General features: G+C 39.1%; 1 protein-coding gene across 6 annotated transcripts in view; it reads right to left on the reverse strand.

The window, feature by feature from the left end:
- Positions 1-22,654, reverse strand: part of UTRN (utrophin) — a 576,172-nt gene that overhangs the window by 367,573 nt on the left and 185,945 nt on the right. For all 6 annotated transcript variants that reach the window (XM_039528635.1, XM_039528634.1, XM_039528636.1 and 3 more), the window contains 15 exons: positions 19,694-19,864; positions 17,367-17,546; positions 16,485-16,619; positions 15,828-15,977; positions 13,644-13,805; positions 13,231-13,359; positions 12,560-12,733; positions 11,733-11,888; positions 9,877-10,047; positions 7,161-7,340; positions 4,339-4,467; positions 4,037-4,207; positions 2,823-2,984; positions 2,173-2,310; positions 1,623-1,775 (listed from right to left, as the gene is read on the reverse strand). In XM_039528635.1, the coding sequence (XP_039384569.1) occupies positions 1,623-1,775; positions 2,173-2,310; positions 2,823-2,984; positions 4,037-4,207; positions 4,339-4,467; positions 7,161-7,340; positions 9,877-10,047; positions 11,733-11,888; positions 12,560-12,733; positions 13,231-13,359; positions 13,644-13,805; positions 15,828-15,977; positions 16,485-16,619; positions 17,367-17,546; positions 19,694-19,864 (2,361 nt within the window). The remainder of the gene's footprint in view (positions 1-1,622; positions 1,776-2,172; positions 2,311-2,822; positions 2,985-4,036; positions 4,208-4,338; positions 4,468-7,160; positions 7,341-9,876; positions 10,048-11,732; positions 11,889-12,559; positions 12,734-13,230; positions 13,360-13,643; positions 13,806-15,827; positions 15,978-16,484; positions 16,620-17,366; positions 17,547-19,693; positions 19,865-22,654) is intronic.

Below are 22,654 nucleotides of genomic sequence, written 5' to 3' on the forward strand. Positions count from 1 at the left end.
AATTCACAACCCTTGATTTATTTAGCAGGCCAATGCTCAAACCACTGAGCTATCCCTCCTATATATAGTAAAGCTATTACACTGTAATAGGATTTAAACAGGACCACCCAAACCCAATCAATTCAGTAGCTCTGGTATACAGAGTATAATTCAAATCTATGAAGATGACCATAATAAAATACAATAAAAAATAGATAAGGTAATATAAAAATCTCTCTAAATACATATATTTAAAATTTTAAGATACATTTGTATGTGTATATTAAAATTGAATGCAATTAGACCTAATGGGCACCACTGAAGAGTGGTGGACACACAGCTTTACAGCTCTCTTCCTCACTTCCTACAATCCACGATCAGCAGCAACTGGACTGCTTTTTTTTTCCCCCCCATCTAACATTCAACAGATATTATTCTACAACTCTTTTAATACGATTATGGATGCTGCGCCATCTCCAGACATGCTAAGAAATCCTAAAAGGCCGAAGCTGTCAGATTACCCTCTGTGACAAAGTTCCTCCTCTACCTTGGTGGGTCCTGCACTTATTGGCAGATTTGCTCACCTCAGTGATCTTCCCCACAGTCTGGGTCAACTCCTCCTGTGTCTGATCAGGAGTTGGTAGGTTTGGGTGGAACCCAGGCCCGCCCTCTACTCCGGGTTCCAGCCCAGGGCCCTGTGGATTGCAGCTGTCTATGGTGCCTCCTGTAACAGCTGCATGACAGCTACAACTCGCTGGGCTACTTCCCCATGGCCTCCTCCAAACACCTTCTTTATCCTCACCACAGGACCTTCTTCCTGGTGTCTGATAACACTTGTACTCCTTAGTCCTCCAGCAGCACACCCTCTCACTCTCAGCTCCTTGTGCCTCTTGCTCCCAACTCCTCACACGCACTTCCTCGCTTCTAGCTCCCCCTCGCCTGACTGGAGTCAGCTCCTTTTTAAACCCATGTGCCCTGATTAGCCTGCCTTAATTGGCTGCAGGTGTCCTACTCAGCCTGTCTACCTTAATTGGTTCTAGGTGCAGCCCCTGCTCTGGTCACTCAGGGAACAGAAAACTACTCATCCAGCGACCAGTATATTTGCCCTCTACCAGACTCCTGTACCCCACTGATTTGGGTCTGTCACAGCTCCTAGGAGCCAAGATGGCCACAGGGAAAGGCTTCCCTTCTGAGACTAGATGAAATTGAGACTTACTTTTAGCCAGTTCATAAGTGAACAAACTATCTTGAGAAAAATATCTGAAAATGTAACGGATCAAAAATATTACTAGTATACATCAAGCTAATTTGCAAAGTTTGGCATCAAGATTAGAGGAAGCTGAGAACCTTAACTAGAGGCAGCACTAAACACTTGCCTATAATAAATATTGTGTACACAAAATAACAGATTTAAAAGAAAGTTAGACATGGTTGCCACTGCTCCCCCAATAATAAGGCAATACTCCAGGCTAATCCAAGACTGACACAAGCCGATGAAACACAGTGGAAAAATTAATACAACCCTTCTGGACACATTCCTTACCACGGTAGCATCAAAAGAATATCCCCGAGCCCCAGAACACAATTCTAATATGAAGTCATTTATTATCTCCACTCTTAATTTTTTGAACATCTGTGTTTACCTGTAGTTTTTGTTCATCTTCCTCTCCTTGCAGTCCTGACAGACGGCGCTGTGTCTCGTTCAGCCAGTTCAATAGACTGTCCTTTTCTCTCTTATATTGTGAAAACGCAGGAGAGAGCTCCACCACCTGCCTCCTTTGAAAAGACTTCAGTTCCTATAACAAAATAGTCATCGGGGGGATACGCAGTTTGAGAAAAATAAATTGGGGGATGGATTTTACTTATTTATTTTAAATCAAGCTCAGATTCTGTTTAGTGGGATGTGGGGACTAACTAATTATAGCAAGTTCTGATTGGCTCGGGGGACAAATTTAAACATTCAGGAAAATCAAACTGCAGAAAAACAAAACTAACTTTGGAGAATATTTTTGAATTTGGGATCACTGAGGTTCAATCAGTCATTTTTTCTGTATGTACACTAAATATCCTGAAGGCTTTCAGTCTCCTAAACCATGCTATTAAGTAGTCACAATCAGATTTCAAATAAGCTTCCAGAAGTCCACCACGTAGACTGCACCAGAAGTCAGTCATATTAAAACTCTGAAGTCACACCTTTACATTGTTGTGCCTTGTCTGCAGAAGCAACAGCTGTAAGCGGATCTTCTCCCTCTTGTTGTCTTCCATGGGCCGCTGTAACAATTGCTCTCCACTCTGTAAAACCTCCTCAATCTGGGCTCTCTCTTCATCCATCTAAAATTATAGAAGCCTATGGTCATTTACAGAAAGCCATGTTAGAGTATTCAAAATGGAGTTGCTGACTGCCTAAATGCTAACAAAATTAACACTTCAGTACTGTTAAGCATCCCACTGTCACCCAAAATAAACTGGAGCTGAGAAATTCCAATTCTCCACAAGCATCAAAGACTAAAGGACATATAAAGCCAGAGTTAAAATAGATTGAGACAGGATGAGGAGTTCTCACTGCACCAGCCAAAGAGCAGAGTGAGCTAGGTAGAGAGCACAGCTTATCCATGCTATGGTGAGGAGGAGAAGCTATTCTACTCACCCCCTCATTCTGCCCCAGCCGCTCTACTTTACTGACAATTTAAGGTGGTTTTCAGTAAAACTGTGATATTACATATTCATAGAGAGATATTAACAATTTCCTTTTCACAGAGATCAGTTCAGTTAAAAGACACTGCTGAATTACAGAAACAAAGAAGAGGTGATGAAGCTGTTTAATTCATCCATTCCTCACAAACCTTTTCATCTTCATCACTTGATTCCATGTGCTTTTCCACAACTTTTAACATGTTTTGTAAATCACTCTCAAATTTGTCAAGGTCTGCAGAAGCCACTCCAGGTTCCTGGGGTTCTGGCTCAACAGGAAATTTATAAGGCAAGGGTTCCTGACCAACAAGTATCTGCAACACAAAAGCAAAACAAAAACCACACAAATTAAGGGATCAATCCTGCAAGTACTGAAGTAATTCATGTAAATGTGACTCTCTGTGTAAGTAGGTATCAATCCACATGCCTGTCTCAAGGATCAGGCCATAAAACTGTATATTGAACTATTTATTTTCAGAAAAGAAAGCTAACCCACTCCCTGCCCAAACAAACAGTACTGCTCATCCCAGGATTCAAAAATCCTGAATGAGGTTTCCCCAAAATCATGAGATTTTAAAAATAATTAATTTGGAGTGTTTTCATTTGCATTCTGGTATTTGAGCCTTTAAGGTTCATAATTTCAAGCTATTTTCCACAACCAAAAGGGCAAGAAGCTTGGCTTTCTTTAAAAAGAAAACTGAGATTCTCATTATATACATGATCATGACAGAAAAACACCAAAATATCATGGGACTTGTAATGAAATCGCAGGAGTTGCCTCGCTACAATAACTAGAGATAGCTAGGTAGAATACTGGTACATGCCAGAGAGTTTCCGCCAATGAATTTCAGCCTGCAGGCCTCTGGCTAGCCTAATCCTGCGGTCCCCTCTCTAACAGAGGCTGACAATCATGCCAAGATATGGATTTACTTTATGGTCTACATAAATGACTATTAGATAATAGATTGGTGCCACTTAGGGTGACCGGATAGAAAGTGTGAAAAATCAGGACAGAGGGTAAGAGGTAATAGGCACCTAAATAAGAAAAAGCCCCCAATATTGAGACTGTCCCTATAAAATTGTGACATCTGGTCACCCTAGTGCCACTACACCCTTTCATCTATGATCCAATTCAGGATTCATACCCTGCTGATCGGTAGGTGTGACTGGCTACTTACTGAATCCATTAATTTTCGCATATAGAGAAATTATTTACATAGATTTACATAGAAAAAAATATCTTTGTATATTAAAATGAAGTTATCCCTATTAAGCCATTATTAGTAGTATACACACAAAAAACCATTTGAATAATGTGTGTGTAATATAAATTAACTTCCTGGTTTTGTGACTCTTTCTTGCTCACCTTAGCACTTTTGATGTGCTGTGATACCTTCTCAAAGTTCCGGTTCAGTTCAGACAGCTTCGGTTCTACCAGTTCACGGCATGACACGCCACGACTGTTCATTAAGATAACAGCTTGGTCCCGCACGTTATCCACTCGGAGACTCACACCATCCAATTCTGATGTCAAACGCTGAGAAGCAAAAGCAGCAGAAAGTTACTGTAGTGTAAAGAAAAATCAACCAGAAAAGGTGGTAATCTCACATGGAATCAAAAAGTGCTATTGTTTTATAACTCCTTGCTTTAAAAGATTAAGTTTGCAACCTTCACAGTTTCTTCCTTTTTGCTCACTGGCTTTTTCTCAGTCTCATCCAGCAGGGCTTCAGCTTGATAGAGCCAAGTACTTATGTGGGCAACATTCTCATCAAAGATCTCCAGCTGGCTCTGATGATTCTGAAAAGGGAAGCAAAAAATATATCCAAGCAGGAGAAACAAAAATATTTTTAAAATGTCCCAGGTAGGAAAAGCCTAATGATATATAAAAATGCTACACATGCTTTAGGAAGAAAAACATTGAACATTTTATAGCATTTTTCACCTTCAATCAACTTTATAAACATGGCTCTACACTCTGAGGATGTAGGTAAGAGTAAGTGTAAAAGAGTAAATGGAAAAAGGTAAGTAAGATGTTTTCCACAAGACCACACAATTCTGTAGCATAAACAGGATTAGAATTCAAGAATTCCTGTTTTACATCACAATTTCATCACTAGTCCACCATGACTATCAGAAAGTGGTACATTTTCCCTTTTTAAAAAGATTTTTTTTCTCCCCCTGTAGCTGTGTAAGAGACCTACACAAACAAAAAAGTGACTGATTCTACAGGAGAAATACTGAAATGGACTGTCAGATTCACTAAGAAAAAACATGACAAAAACAGAATATTTCCTCTAATCTCTATCAATTATAGTAATCTTAGATGTTTCATACAACAATACTCGGTAAAAACAATTACAAACAAAAATCACATTTTATTCTGAAGTTGAAGAAATACCTTTTTGTATATAGCTTTCAGTGTTTGGTGTGGTTTTGATATTTTGTTGCCATTTATTCAATTCCTGTACTCTGATTCATCACATCTCATATGCATTTCTCACTTCACAGAGAAATAGTCATACAATGAATATACTAATCCTTCTCCTCTGATTGGCTCACATATTCAGAATTTTTAAACTGTGTGCTAGCAACAGAGACACATGCATCTCTGCACTCCCTCTGTCTGATGCGCCAAAATTCCCATTGGAGAAACATAGGATAGTTATTTTCAGAGAAGAGGCTTGTACATTATAAAGAAAGAACAGGTGAGGAAAGGGGCAAAAGGGGACAGATAAGCAGGAGAGGGGGCCAAAAGACATTTCTTTTAAAATTTAAGATACAGATATTGGCCCCAACTCAGGAAAGCATCTCTATTCAGGACAGCACTTAAATTTAGGCATATGTTTAAGAGCTGTCCTGAGTAGAGATGGACTTAAGCAGGTTCCTGTGTGCCTTCCTGAACTGGAAACAGAAACCACCCTCCAAATATCAATATATTACACAATCACAAGCTAAGCCACCAGGAGCTGGGGGTGCCACCCATACATTGCATTCAGCCTCCCACAGGCTGCGGGGAAAGCAGTATTTTGTACTGCTCAACAAAGATTCTTGCAAGCTGATTAAGCAGCAGCACTGGCAGACTTCACAGGGCGAGCAATCGATCTATCTTTGCTTGTTTCTTTTCTTTACAATGCAATGATGCTAACCACAAGCAATATAGCAACTTACTTAGAAAAGGTTACATGGAACTATATGCCACCCAGAAAGTCATCAAATCAATGATTCATTACTTATGTTTTATTTATTTGTATTGTGATAGCACCGAGAGGGCTGCAATCAGAATTGGGAGCACACTATGGCAAGAGCTGTAGGAAAGCATAAGACAAAGACTTTGTCCCAAAAGGCTTGCAGACTGATCTGAGGTGGTCACAGATGAGTATGATTGTAATGAGGACAAAAAAGGGATGAGGGAAGGTTCCTGAAAATACCAAAACTAGTCGGGGGGGGGGGGGGGTTGAGGGAGAGGGGTGAGGCAGGGGTTGCTTTGTTATTTTGGTTTATTTTATTCTATTCCATAAAATCAACTATCCCCAACTAATGACTAAACCATTACAGGATACATAATTTCTTATAGGTGTCACAACAGAGATGGGTCTTGAGGTGACATTTTGATAAGAAGGTAGTGACCTTCCATCCAGATGAATTCATGGGAGAGCGCTGCATGTATAAGGAGGGCTGTAGAGGACAGTATGGAGACAGTTATGGGATTAGCTAACAAATGGGTGGACAAGACTGGCATCACTGGTGGATCAGAAGAGGCAGGGAGGTGTCACAATAAGGGACTAGAGAGGACAAGTAGGGCAGAGCAGAGCTACGATAGACCATGAAAGTAAAGACAAGAAGCTAGAACTTAAGTGGTGAAATAGAAGATGCCAGTGTAGGGTTTTAAAAAGGGAAGTAATGAGATCCATGGAATGAGCAAACTTGATGATGCTGGCAAGGTGAATTTTGAATGTATTGGAGTGGAGTGGAATGTGTGATGGGGTGACTAGCAAGAAAGAAGTTGCAGTAAGTCAGACTGGAGAAGATGAGGACCTGGACAAGAATTCTACTAGTGCAGCCAGAAAGAAAAGCCTGAATGTTGAAATAAAGATATATCAATGTTTTTATTCATTATGACTAAGCATCACTTCCAATGTAGTGAGTTAAAAATGACAACTTGTCTGTTTGCCTCAGGAATTTATGTAACTCCATCACTGTAGCAAGTAGCAATGTGCATTCCATTCCCAAAGACCTTGTGGGGGCCCAACGTCTGTCAGCTAGTCTGAAACACATACCACCTCAAAAGAATTTCCCAGCTTCCTCATTTCATAGATCTTCATAACTTCGCTCTCTCTGTCTGCACAGCAAGTGGGCTGCCAAAAATCTAACCCCCACTTCCTTTAAGACAATTTGCATGGTGGAAGCTTTACTGTCAATGTAGAAAGAGGACTCTAAACTGCAAATGTTTCCAGGGGGTGAGAGAACCACACATTTTATTCACAATTTACCAACAAGGTGTTGCACCAGTCTTCAGTCCAGGTCCGAACTCGACTCCAGCCTGCATTAAGAACACAGAGCTTCTCCTCCAGGGAAATCTCACTGCCTTCCACTAAGGCCTGGAGCACTGCACTGCTCTCTGTGATGGTGTTCAGATCAGCTTTCCTTCTTTCCAGCTCTCTCAGTACATTCTGAAACAAGAGAAACACTTAATAGCACACCACCACCTTCGGTGGATCACAAAAGCAAGGTGGCAGTTAGTTTATTTTTTTTAAAATGGTTTATTGCTTTTCACCTAAGAAAGGATGTGCATTCTGGAGGCCGGTTCTAGAGCTTAACTACTATCCTAGTTAGAAAGTTTTTCTTAATATCTAACCTAAATCTACCTTGCTGCAGATTAAGCCCACTTTCTTCTTGTCCTACCTTCAGTGGGCATGGAGAACAACTGAGCATCATCCTCTTGATAACATATTGGAAGACAGGTTCTCCCCCCCCCCCCCCCCAGTCTTCTTTTCTCAAGACTAAACATGCCCAGGTCCTCTAAACCTTCCCTCATTTTTGTTGTTATCCTCTGGATTCTCTTCAAGTTGTCCACATCTTTCCTAAAGTGTGGGGCCCAGAACTTGACTCAGTACTCCAGTGCCAAGTACAGTGGGAATTACCTCCCACATATTACATACAACACTCCTGTTAATACACCCCAGAATGATATTAGCCTTTTTCGCAAATTCATCACATTTTTGGCTCATATTCTAACTAACACCCAGATCCTTTTCAGCAGTACTACTCCCTAGCAAGCTATTACACATACTATATTTGTGCATTTGATTTTTCCTTCCAAAGTACTTGGCGCTCATCCTTATAAAGATTTCATCTTATTGAATTCAGACCAATTCTCCAATTTGTCAAGGACATTTTGAATGCTAATCCTGTCTTCCAAATTGCTTGCAACCCATCCCAGTTGGTGTCATCTGCAAATTTTATAAGACACACTCCATTCCATTACCAAGTCACTAATGAAAATATTAAAAACAGTACCAAACCTCAGACTGACCCTTGTGCGATCCCACTAGATATACTCTCCCAGTTTGACATGAATCATTGATGACTACTCTTTGACTATCGTCTTTTAGCCAGTTGTGCACCCACCTTATAGTAATTTCATCTAGAACATATTTCCCTAGTTTGCTTACGAAAATGTCATATGGGACAGAGTCAAAAGCCTTACTAAAATCAAGATCTCTCACATCTACTGCTTCCCCCATCCGCTACATCAGTAACACTATCAAAGAAGGAACTTAGGGTTATAAGAAATGATTTGTGAAGGCAAATCATGCCAAACCAACCTATTATCTTCAAGGGGCTTACAAATTGAGTGTACCAGTATATTTCCATATATATAAAATATAACTTTATATAAAATATATAAATAAAATATTATTGCACTACACACACACACACACAGTGTAGTACTTTGAGGTACTCAGCCTTCCTTCAGTTCATTAGGTGAATAATTATTTATTGATTAACCTCTATGTTCTCTAACTACAGCAACAAATAATGAAACACAAATAAGCAATAGTTAGAAAAATATGTTGAGTTAATGGAAAACCTGACTGCTGAATAACTATTGCATCAGATATAACATGACTGTATTCTTGCCAATGTAATATTGCAGTTGCGAACAAATCAAGGAACCTCAAATAAATTTCCATGCGTCAGTGTGATGCTATAAATCCTTTAATTTAAAATAAATTGAGCTTGTCAGAACTTGTTCCCCCCTTTGTGGAAAACTTCAATCTATCATTGAAAAACCAAAACCTGAAAGATTTTTGCAAAATTCTAAAATTCTTCAGTTTTTCTAACAAAAATCAAAATTTTCCATAGAAAGCAGACCAAAAAAACTGAAAACTGAACTTTCCACTGAAAACCCAATTTTCCACCTAGAACAGTTTTGATGGAAACTTTCTGAACAGACCGGTTGCTATGATAGTAATATTAGTGTGTGCATTGATTAACACCGTATTTATTAAGGATTAAGAACTATGTAGGAGACATTATAAGATAGTTAGACATTATTAAACAGCTAATTCTTAACATTTTTAATATTGTACTGGCATTTATACAGATTAAATACGCTCACAGTTTAAGACATTTGTGATACCACAGATCTGATTCCGCAATGGTCAACTCCAGTAAGAACTAAGCATCTAACAGGCTTGGGAACAAATGGATGCCAAATTATTAGTTATTCCCAGAGTTAATGCAATAAAAATAATAATTAATCTAGGAATTATAATTATGGCTGTCAATTGCAGTTGACTGAAGCAATTCACTCAAAACAAATTAACTTTTTTAGAAAATTAATCAGAATTTAAATTGCACTGTTAAACAATTATAAACATTTTTGGATGTTTTTCTACATTTTCAAATATATTGATTTAAATTACAACACAATACAAAGTGTACACTGCTCACTTTATATTATTTTTATTACAAATATGTGCACTATAAGAAAGATAAACAAAAGAAATAGTATTTTTCAAATCACTTCATACAAGTGAATATTTTTGAAAATGTAGAAAACATCCAAAAATATTAATAGAATACCATTTATTTAAACAGTGTGATTAAAAAAAAAATCACAATTGCAGTTTTAATGTCCTAATTAATTGAGATTAACTTTTTTAATAGTTGGAAAGCCCCATTATAATATAGCTTGCTTACTTTAGCCCAGCCAATTTCTGTATCCAGATCAGCAAGCGAACTCTCTGAAGTGGACTTCTGTACTAATTCAGTCTCTGTAAGGGCTAGCCATTCTGACAAAGAGGCAATTTCTTTCTTCATTTTGCATGCCAGCTGCAATGCACGTTCCAGGTCTTGTTTCCCTTCAGTCACCTGCAGAAAGAAGCCAGCAATTAAAACTCACTTGAACACAAAATCATGGCATTGTCAAGTTGTCTTGTATTGCAAAGTACCCTGAAAAGAATATTACGTTCTTTACAACTGTTACATCTTACTAGAAAGAACAAAATAACCAATTTCCTCTTGCTAACTGATCAACAGTTGAAACTACATAATACACTTACAAACAGATCAGAATAAAGAAATGGGCATGTCACTTCTTTATAGCTACTGACAAATGTAACCATTGACTAGGTGATCACTAACTGACTGAAGCTTAAAACTAAATGAACTCCAATGTAATAGGTTTCAGTGGTAGCCGTATTAGTCTGAATCTGCAAAAAAAACAAGGAGTCCTTGTGGCACCTTGGAGGCTAACAAATGTATTTGGGCATAAGCTTTCGTGATCCTGCAACTGATTATGAATGGGTGCAGCAGTTTGCCTACACACTGTCAGTTCACAGACTCATAGACTTGAAGGCCGGAAGGGACCATCATAATCATCTAATCTGATCTCCAGCACATTGCAGGCCACAAAACCTTGCCCACCCACTCCGATCAGATCCATAATATCTGGTTGAGTTGAGGAATTCAGTAAATCATGTTTTAAAGATTTCAAGTTACACAGAATTTGCCATTTACACTAGTTTAAACCTGCAAGTGACCGATGCCCCGAGCTCCAGAGGAAGGCAAAAAATTTTTAAAAAAAAATTAATAAAAACCAGGTCTCTGCCAATCTGACCTGGGGGGGGAAATCCCTTCCCGACCCCAAATATGATGGTCAGTTGGACCCTGAGCATTTTGGCAAGATTCAATGGTCACCTGGGAAAGAATTCTCTCTAGTAACTGAGAGCCCTCCCCATGTAGTGTCCAGTCTCTGACCATTGGGTATATTTTCTACTAGCAGTTTTATCATATCATCCCATTAATAAAATTATCTAGCTCAGTCTTGAAGACAATTAAGTTTTTTGACCTCACCCCTCCCATTGGAAGGCTGCTCCAGAACTTCACTCCTCTGATGGTTAGAATCCATCTAATTTCAAGCCTACACTTGTTGAAGTCCAGTTTACATCAGTTTGTTCTTGTGTCCACAATAGTGCTCAACTTCAATAACTCCTCTGCCTCCCTGGTATTTATCCCTCTGATGTATTTATAGAGAGCAATCATATTTCCCCTCAGCCTTCTTTTGGTTAGGCTAAACAGGCCAAGCTGAGTCTCCTCTGAGAAGGTAGGTTTTCCATTTCTCCGACCATCCTAGTAGCCCTTCTCTGCACTTGTGCAGTTTGAATTCATCTTTCTTAAACATGGGAGACCAAAACTGGACACAGTATTCCAGATGAGGTCTTACCAGTGCCTTGTACAATGGTACTAAGACTTCCCTGTCAACTGAAAATACCTTGCCTGATGCAGCCTAGGATTACACTAGCCAGTTGCAAGAACACAACCTTAATTTGAAACTCTGAAACCAAAACTACCACTGCTCCTACATGAGTATTTAAGAAAAGGAAGAAGATATGCGTTCTAGATTATATGCAAAAAGAACAGGAGTACTTGTGGCACCTTAGAGACTAACAAATTTATTTCAGCATAAGTTTTTGGGGGCTACAGCTCACTTCTTCGGATGTATAGAATGGAACACACAGACAGGTTATATGGTATATATTTGTCACTCTTCTTACCTGTGCACCCAGATCATTATAAAGAAATTTTAGCGCTGTGAGCTGTTCATCCATTCCTTTGGGATTGTCTGTTTGCTGTTTCTGTACAATTTGTCTTCCTGTCTTGATTACAGTCTCCACCTCAAGCTTCACTTCACTTAGAGTTTTATACAGTTTCTGAAACCAGAGAAAAATACATTTTAGCAACATTTTAGATTTTGTAGGTAACTGTTCCCTGGGACTGTTAAGAACTTGGACATCACAATGCATATAAATGCTGTGTATCATCTTCTTTATGTCAAATAGTAAGAAGCAAAATGTTTGATCACAGATCAATTCTCAAATTTGAGATATTCCATTTTCTGCTTTATTATTAAACCTAATATTCATAAAATTTACTCAATTTCATAATTTACAGTATATCACCACCAAAAGAGTTGGTAGAGATTTCCCATGATCCATGCTTTTTTTTTACATAAGGTATTAGAAATTAAGCTAAAATGAAGAGCCAAGTAAACACTTGTCTCTAAATTGCATGTTGCCTCCAGAACATGAGCAATAGCCAGAGTGGGGAATTTTGATAAGTGTTGTACCACTTATATCCTGTAATTAACAATGCATTACCCTTATGACTACATATTTTCCACTCAAAACTAGTACAACTTTTATCCAAGCCTTTACCTAGTAACAGTTCTGTTTGTATACTGTGGCAAGTTATACTAGCATTTACTTTAATCGGGATACAGAACTAAGCAAAAAATCCTAAGCACGTCATTTTAGAGAAAGAGAATGTTATATATGGGTTAAAAATAAAAATTTGGAAAAAATCCACCAATAAAAGTCATTACCATACACTTGTCCAAGTGACCCTGAATTACATCGGGGTCAGTATCCTTCACATCCAAAACATGGAGTTCTGCCTTTACACTATCCAGTACCCGCTTACAGTCCAACATACGCTGCTCAAAATTGGCTGGTTTCTGGAAAAGTTGATACTTTGTGGATACCTCCCGGAGTTTCCTCTGTTTAATAAGAGCACCAAAAAGGATCATTTTACATTAATATCTGAGGTTTTATATTAATATCTGAAACAATGTTTAAAGCTTCTCCCTTCAGATTCCATTTCATTTTTCTTTTATCATAATTAAATAATCCAATGCATGAGTATGCCATTTTCTGAGTACAATTTAACAACATTACATTATCAATCCTTAATTATCTTTCTTCTGCAGCACAACAGGCCTCAGACTCTACCACACATACATCCAAAGTAACCATTCCAATTAAAAGAAAAAAAATCCCTTCTGGCTCTGTGCATTCCAGTCTATGAAACTTAAGGAATTAACTTATTTGTTAACCCCTCCCCCTGGTACTTTCAGCTCCCCATTTAGACCATATAAACGCATCCATCATTTATTTTTAAAACCTGGTTGACTGCACAAAGTGATTTGCAGGCAGACAAAAGTGGTTTACAACTGGAAGCTGACTAAGCCTAAATTCACGGCTGGGATTTCTTTACCTGCAGGGCATCCAGCTGAGTTCCACCACGAGGGGACCTGCATTCAGAGGAACCTGCAGACAGTGACCGTGCATTTTTCTTGAGCTCCTCCAAGGTGGATTCATGAACTGTGATTTCTGCTTGAATTTTCTACCAATATGTAAAAAAAAAGGGGGGGGATAAAGGATACAAAACCCTTAGGATATGTCAGATAACAAACAGTAAATCCATTCTGAAGAAGTGTATCGTAAATATTATGACGTCTATGCTGACTTTGATGCCTGCTTGCTAGGTTGAATACCATTATGGCCATTACAATAGCTATTCTAATGCATCCTTCCCACACAAAACCAGAATATGCTACTCCAAGGAGCAATCTACCATCATCATACATCAGAAAAATCTTATGCAGTGAAAAAGCTCTGCTGGAATACCTGGGCCTCCTGTGGCATCTGGAAGGCATCTATTCTATCAGTCAAGTATGAGGCCAACTGTCTATCCAGCTCTGCTAAGTTTTCCTGCAAGACCTGCAGCATGTGGTCATTTTCCCTCATGGTCTGAAGCTGCTGTTCCAAGGCAATCTGCCTGCTCACTGCCTAAAGGGGAGAGAAGTATAAGGAGGAGTTGTTCTGTACAAATATTTTTAAGCTTTGCCTCAGAATATGAAAAATAAATTCACACGCAGAATAGTCATGAAAAGGAACTCTACACAGCACTGCCTTCTGAAACCTGGTGTGCGATTTATACCACTAAATTGATAATAAAACAAAAAAAGAGTAACACAGAAGGGAAACGCATGTTATGTCTGAGTTATTGAGAAAGTCTTCTTTTAATCATCTCAGTAAACAGAAGCAAAGTAGTTTCATACAGCTGTGTTTCATAAATTGGATAGTACAGGATGTGGGGGAGTTTGTAACATGCATCAAAACACATTTCTCCTTGACTAGAATACAAACATATATTTCCTTTGTGAATAATAAACTCTCTTCCAAATTCTTTTTCCATCTGTTCAAGAACAAAAAGGGAATGTTACCTGTAGAATCACTTCTCACAAACGAATGGCAGTTCCCCTACCACCAGCATACATGCACACAAGAAACAAACACCTACCTAACTTCCAAGTGACCACACTAGAAAGTATCATCAATGCAGCTACCAGGAAAGAGGGTTATTTGGAAACCAATTACCAAAGTGAAGAAAAAAAATTTAATAATAATATTGACACACAAATTTTTTAAAAAAGCACATCCCCACACACCATTCCAAGATAGGGCAGCCAATTATCCAAATACACTGGACTCAGACTTTACTTCTGTGTCCTCACCCTTCAAGTAGGAGCCTGGGTTACATGATTATGATGAGTAATTTTAATAACCTGAGATGCAGCTACCATTTCACTGCCCATTATATCTATATCACATATTTCAAGACTAGAAGGGACCATTGTGATCATCTAGTCTGATCACCTCTATAACACAGGCCTTTATAACACAGAGCTTCACCAACATAATTCCTACACGCATATATTTTAGAAAAGCATCCAGTCTTGATTTAAAAATTGCCAGTGAAAAAGGATCTACCACAACATTCAGCAAATTGTTCCAATAGTTAACTACCTTCATTGTTAAAAATGTACACCTTATCCAGTCTGAATCTATCTAGCTTCAACTTTCAGCCATTCGCTTGTGTTATACCTTTCTCTGCAAAACTAAAGAGTCAATATTATCAAACATTTGTTCCCCACGTAGATACTTTTGGGTAACCAAGTCACCATTTAACCTTCTCTTTGATAAACAGATTGAGCTCCTTAAGTCTAATACTATAAGGCACGTTTTCTAACCCTTTAGTTATCCTCATGGCTCTTCTCCAACTTACCAACATCATTTTTGAATTGTGGACACAAGAACTGAACACAGTATTCAAGCAGTGGTCACACTAGTGTAAAATACAGAGGTAAAATAACCTCTCTACTCCTACTCAAGAGTCACCTGTTTACGCATCCAAAGACTGCATTAGTCCTTTTGGCCACATGACACAAAAGACAAGGAGGAGAAAAAGAAAGACTCAGACTTCAAGATCAGTCTGACCTCCTGCAATGGCTTCCTCACATACTTTATTTCAGTTTGACTTTGTTCTAATCATATTCAAGAATAAAAATGGCAATCATTCATGTTCTTTCAATGTTAAGGAAAATGTGCACTGTAGTGCCAGAAGCATCTCTCTTTTGCTAGAATATAGGATACCGGAAGAGGAAAATTAATCTGGAGTACTGGGATGAATTCCATTTCAAAGAGCATTTTAAGTTTTGAGGATGAAATGTCTTCCATTTTGTCACAACTATTTGGAAAATTAGGTAAAAAGATACTGTAGCTTTTCCAAATAATAATGAATTAATAGAAACATAAATGATCGTGTATCTGAGTCTTATGGCGATTTTCTAAATTAAGTATTCCCGACTCCATTGTGAACACTTTTCTGTATTAGTGCCTTTCAGTCTTGTGTCCATGATTTGAATGGCCTAACCATAATATCATCAGCTTTTGTTCAAACCCATTTGAGTGCACTAAGCTGACTGTGACACTAAAAGGCTTCCTCCCACCACGCCTCCAAATACTTACCAAGTGACTTAATTCTTCATAGCGGGCATTGAAAGCCTCCAATTTTTCACTGATGATGTCATCAAGAATCCCTCCATCAATCAACGTCTGACCAAGCTCCCGAATCTGGGTTCGATTATCAGCTGGATGACGCAGGACAGATTCCAGGGACTAAACAATGGAGAAAGACAACAACTGTTAGGATGCTGAATTTTGCTTTGTTTTTAAAATTCAAATTTTGGCTGTATGCACAGCACCTTTTATACTCCAAATGTCCTCTAACAGAATGAGTTAGGTACTGCTAGTGCAGTGACTGTAGAGGGCAAGTTCAACAATCATTTTTTTCAACAGATAAGTCACAGCACTTATTTTCTATTCACAACCATCCCAAAATGAAGGCTACTGGGAAGATTTAGCAATTTATAGGGGGCAGAAAATAACATGCAACTGTATCTCTAAATGATACAAAGTACAATACAGTTACCAGGAAGGCTAAAGTTTATCTTTTCACTGGTTATCTTTACAATTATCTGTCCTGTAGATTTAAATAAATGATGTATCCATTTGACATAGGAAATGAAAAGTCCAATATACATTTTTGTCTTCAACTGAGGTTTATTTAGACATTTCTTAACAGAGCTATATAAAAAGTCACCAACCCAATAGCATGACTAATACCTCAAGAGCTTCATTGACAGCATTCAATTTATCAGGCAGATTTTCTGTGCTTTGCACCCTTTCCTCCAAAGAGTTTAGCCAAGCAGTTTCTAGGTCCAGATACTGAAGCAGCTCAACCCAACAGGACCATACCTCCTAAAGGTAATAGAAAAACTGAAATTAGCCTGAAGAGCATATATTCAGATGCCTATGAGCATTCTAAGTGTGAACAGATTTGCCTACGATACTAGAACAATGAGCACTATTATTCATAAATGCAATAAAATTCAAAACACACATTACAGGTTCTGTAAATTGGGTTCTGGAGTTGGATTTTTTTTTTTAATTGGTTCCTGGACACAAGAATTTAAAAAAAAAAAAAAGTGTTTCATAACGTAAAGAATCTAGATATCTGCAAATCACATAATGCAACATATGAAATTTACCTGCAGAATTACTATGTACACTCAGATTATCACACCATACCACTCATCTTTCCTTTGTAAAAATGACCACATTTACTCCTATCCCACATGAAGCTATACTTATTTCAGTTTTATTATTAGAGTTACATGAAAAGGGATAAATAATAATGTTGCTCTGGAGATTCTTTTTGCCATTTTGGAAGCAGTGGCGATAGATAACAGAGCTGTGTGACAGCACTCCTTGGCTAGAGAAATGTTTATTGTAATACAATCTGTGGGGCTAGTTACTGGACAGAGTATAAAAGCAAAACAAGGTGGTTCCATGTGGATTCCAGTAAGAAGAAAAAAAGTGATAGCAAACTCCGTGTACACAAAGGATATTGGATTTAATGCTGAAACCTCACATTTTAAGTGTCCATCACCATCTTTTTCTTGTGCCTTTTTCCTGAGTTATTAATTTGAGAGCTATCAATCATACCTCTAAAGTGTGGCATTTCCCCCGGATCCGATTGCACAGTAGTTGGTAGTTCTCTAACACAATGTTAAGTTCGGATGTCAAGTGCTGACCACCAGATGGCACTTTTGCAGCTAACACCTTGATATTGTCTTTCAAAATCTTCACGCGCACTTCTTTCTGCAACACATCCTCTTTCGCTCTCTAGTCAAAAAGATGTATTACTTGATCAGCCTCTGCTTAAGTACTAGTGGGAAACACTGAGTTAACATAAAACAAACCAAAACAATTTACTAATCTGATAACTAACCATTAAATATTATTCTAATTATAGGCTTAAAAGGCTCATCCTTATATTGCTATGCTTACGTATGAATGGACCAAATTCTGACTTGTACACATTTTGACTGAAGGCCACGTGTCTGTGTGTGTTTGTACATATTTTACATACACACACGGATGGTAAACAAATACATACAGAATGGTCTACTGAGAGAGCAGGGAGCTTCCCAAGACATCTGAGCAGTGGAAGACTACACACATATGCTGTTGATATATGGACCTGAACTTGGCTGGCAGAACTTAATTCCAACAGAATTTAGACCCCAAAAGACCCATGGGCAATAAGGGATAGGAGAGAGAAGCACACAGTGAAGTCAGTGGAGATTCAGGTGGGAAAGGGATTGCTGGCTCAAGCTATCTTACATTACATCTTGTGCTGAAATTTACCACACTGCAATATTATGGCTCAGAAGACACCACATAATGCAAGCAGAGTAGCATGCTAAATATAAGTTAAATGGCAGCAAATGGCAGGAGGGGAGCACACACATCAAGCCAAGGACTGAGGCAGTGTGGTCCATAAGAGAGTGACAACATAAAATGACAGCCTCCTTACCAGAAAAGATATTATCCCTCTGGGTCAGAAAAGGTAAAGGTAGTTTAGAGACCTACAAAAAAACGCTGCCCTTGGGGTCCTTTTCTCATCTTTCTCTGTAGGCCCTCACCTCCCCAGTTTGGACTATAGGCACACGGTTCTATTCATGAATTCTTTTAGGATGGGATTTTCAAAAGCACTTATCATTGGTTTAATTCTGCTCCCACTGAAGACAATGGGAATTTTACTATCAATTTCAATGACAATGGAATTAGGCTTTTGAAAATCCTTGAAAAGATAGAGATTTCTTTTCCTTTCAAATATTCAGTTCAATCCCAAAATAATACTTAATAACTAACCAAACGCTTCTGTTTTTGATAAAGGGTATCTGATGAAACTATGGTTAACCATCTAGATTACTACAATGTCCTTATCACATTAAGTAGTATAGGGTATGAATCTGGACACAGACTGCACTCAGATTTCTCAGACATTTATTCTACTGAAAAGATGCGAGGAGGTCCTCTGGCCTGTGTTATTCAGGATGTCAGATTAGAAGATCATAATAGTCTCTTGTGGTCTTGACATCTATGAAAAACCCTTGCTGAAAACTGCTTCACGAAGACCCCTTGAGAAAAGCAATTTACAACTATGAATGTAGATATGTCAGTATAGTAGAAAGTAAAAATAGACCCTATATTTAGTATTCCACTGGATAAGCTGGGTCTATAATTGTTTTGATCCAGACAAAAATGCTCGTCAGTTCTGTACCGCCACCAAAAAGATTCTATCATATAGCCATCTGTTGGCTCAATTATCTATATTCAACTAGAATAGATATTTTAAATTTGGGACTACTGGCCTGAAAGTTGAAAGGAGCAGGGACAGGGCTGCTTTTAGAACTACTGAAGTCACAGATTTGTCTTGGTTCCAAAATACAAAGCACATTTGTTTCAATTTTTTTCGCCACATGGAGACACCATATTTATTCAAGGACATATGGGACTCTGACCCAATTGCTGTAAGCGGATGGAACAGTTTCTAGAATTGCTAATTTACTAAGTATACCACCACATTTTCTCTTTTTTTTCCCCCCCTCAATTTTCGGCTCCTGCAATCAGTTTCTATTGTTCTCACTTTTCACATCCTTCCTTCTCCCCACCTCCACCCCCAACCCAATTTTCTACAGACACCAACCCTGCTTGTCGGTCAGGTGGGCAGCCTTTCGTTATGGAACTCTTGCTGCTCTTTGCCCAATGAGAAAAATCTGCTTATTCAGTCTGTGCTTTAAAAATTAAAATTCCGTAAAGTGTAGTTGAAGAATAGCACTAATTTTATCATGAGCAGGACTCCCTTCCATGTAAGTAATCATCATATAAAACTCAAGGTAAACCCCCAGACAAAAAGTGTTAAGTGTTGTGTTTTATTTGTTTTGTGCGTGACCAGGTCTTTGTAATGATCTAGTATTTCTGACCTTCATTTCCTCTACAGCATTCTCTAGTTCTTCTGGAGATTTGTACTCAAAATCTCTCTCCAAATACTCCTCTTCAGCCTGCGTCATCCATTCTTGCATCTCTGCCAAATCCTTCTTCAAGTTTACAGTTTTTTCTTGACTTTCAGACAATCGATTTTTCTGACTAACAATCTAGAAACGCCAACAAGAAAAGTTAAGGTGGTTTCACTATTTGAAGTTGTTCACATCATTTGAAAAGCATTTTAATATAGGCTCAAAGTCAAGTGCAACTAATTAATTTCCCTCAACCAAAAAATTTTTACAGTTCTCTTTTTAGATAAAAAGATTCAGAAATTCACAACTAATCATTAGAACTATTTTAAGCAGATCAAGCCACCTGCTTCCATGGAGGAAGACCAAGATCTGGAGGGGACAAAAGGTATCTTTCCTCTCCGAGTATAGGCTGGTGACACTCCCTGAGATACTAGAGCAGGAGGAGGCACCCTATGGCACGTGTGCCAAAGGTGTCACGCAAGCTGATTTTAAGTGGGACTCACACGCCCAGGTCCTGGCCTCCAATCCAGGGGGCTCTGCATTTTAATTTAATTTTAAATGAAGTTTCTTAAACATTTTTAAAATCTTATTTACATTACATACAACAATAGTTTAGTTATATATTATAGACTTATAGAAAGAGATCTTCTAAAAACTTTAAAATGTATTATTGGCATGCAAAACCTTAAATCAGAGTGAATAAATGAAGACTTAGCACACCACTTCTGAAAGGTTGCCGACCCCTGTACTAGAGAGTATCAAGTACTCATTTATTAATACTTATAAACTAAAAAGATAAGTATCAGAGAGGTAGCAGTGTTAGTCTGGATCTGTAAGATGCGACAAAGAGTCCTGTGGCACCTTATAGACTAACAGACGTATTGGAGCATAAGCTTTCGTGGGTGAATAAGTAAGTAGTCACTTAAGAAATTCACAGGTGTCCCTATGTTGCTCACCATAGCCACTCAAAACACAGATTCTCCTGCTCCAAAAGTACATGTCCCTGCCACTTTAGTTAAAGGAAAAGTCACTAGAAACAAGCAGTATAGGGCATATGGCACATGGATGTGTAGTTCTTTTTCTATCCAGGAGAAGTACAAACACACATTCTGATTAATGCGTAGACCAAACACTGGAGAGGGAGGGTCAGAACTGGAAAACTAACAGGGAAAAAAATTGTTTTCGGGAAGGTTTTGAAGGATGGGTCAAAAGTTGGGTGGCACACAGTGTCACAGGCAACTTGAGAAAAGGCCTACAACTGCCTGTTAGGGAAAGAGAAGAAGATGAGCAACAGGCAAGTTGACTTGGTAAATCAGATAATCTTTAAACTACAAACAATTAAAAAATGAACAGGAAAAAGACCTAAAGCAACAATACCCATTAGATGTGGGAATAATGCATTTGAACTTTTAGTGCATTTGTCAGAGGATTTACTGGGCCAGGGTTGAGCTTTCAGCCATTTTAACAGTGAAATATATAAGGTGTACTGTAATTTAGAACACAGAAGCTTTGTTTTAGGAAACAAAAACATTATTTTTACCAGCAGTGAGGAATTACCAGTCACTCTAGAGAACAGATATTTTTAAACTCCATTAGGCCTGGTCTACACTAGGACTTTAATTCGAATTTATCAGCGTTAATTCGAACTAACCGCTCAACCGTCCACACCAGGAAGCCATTTAATTCGAAATAGAGGGCTCTTCTCCACCCGGCAGGTGGAGTCGCACTTGCTAGCTCGAATTAGGCTTGGTGTGGATGCTAATCGAACTTAGCAGCTCCGGGAGCTATCCCACAGTGCACCACTCTGTTGACGCTCTGGACAGCAGTCCGAGCTTGGATTCTCTGGCCAGCCACACAGGAAATGACCCGCGAAAATTTGAATTCATTTTCCTGTCTGGGCGGTTTGAATCTGACGTTCTGGTTGCACATCGGGGCGAGCTCCGCAGCACCTGCAACGATGCAGAGCTCTCCAGCAGAGGAGTCCGGGCAATCCCAGACTAGAAAGAGGTCCCCAGCATGGACTGACCGGGAAGTCCAGGATCTGATCGCTGTGTGGGGCGAGAGTCTGTGCTCTCGGAGCTGCGCTCCAACAAGCGGAACGAAGACCTTCGAGAAGGTCTCTAAAGCCATGAAAGACAAAGGATACAGCCGGGATGCGATGCAGTGCGCGTGAAAGTGAAGGACCTAAGACAAGGGTATCAAAAAGTCAGAGCGGCAAGCGGACGCCCAGCCCCAGACATGCCGCTTCTACGAGGCACTGCATGCCATTCTAGGTGGGTCTGCCACCAGTGCCCCACCAGTGACGGTGGACTCCGAGGACGGAATAGTGTACGGGACAGTTCCCCCTCCCTGTTCGCCGATGGGGAAGATGAGGAAGGGTCTTTTGAGGACGGCGCAGGCGACATCGAACCCACTCCCGCTTTCCCTGACAGCCAGGATCTCTTCATCACCCTCACAGAGATCCCCTACCAACCGTCCCGCCCGTTAACCAGGACTCGGAATCAGGGAAGGATCATAAGTGCTACAAACAGGGAAACATTTATTATTTTAAGAAACAGGGATTTATATAAAAATAGAAATACTATATAAACATTTTTAAATATGAAACTAAACAAACAGCAGGTCTACACAAACAGCAATGGAGCAATAGTCCTCTGGGGATATTTCAAAAAGCTCTCAGAGAGCAGCTGGAAAAGCCTCAGCAAGAGGTTTCTTGGGAGAGGTGCTTTATTGGGTGCTCCGTTGAAGCACACTCTTCGCGCCATGCCATCCTCAGGTAGAGGGGACCATCGCCTCACGAGCATGGCAGCGTAGGGTCCTGGTCTGTGCAGGGCTTCTATTAACATCCGCTCTCTGTGTGCGCCTGACACGCCTCAGGGTGATGTCGTTGTGGAAGTGCTGCATCTAATTAGTGGAATTAGTGTACTG

The sequence above is a fragment of the Mauremys reevesii genome, linkage group 3, assembly GCF_016161935.1.
Source record: "Mauremys reevesii isolate NIE-2019 linkage group 3, ASM1616193v1, whole genome shotgun sequence".
Classification (NCBI taxonomy): domain Eukaryota; kingdom Metazoa; phylum Chordata; order Testudines; family Geoemydidae; genus Mauremys; species Mauremys reevesii.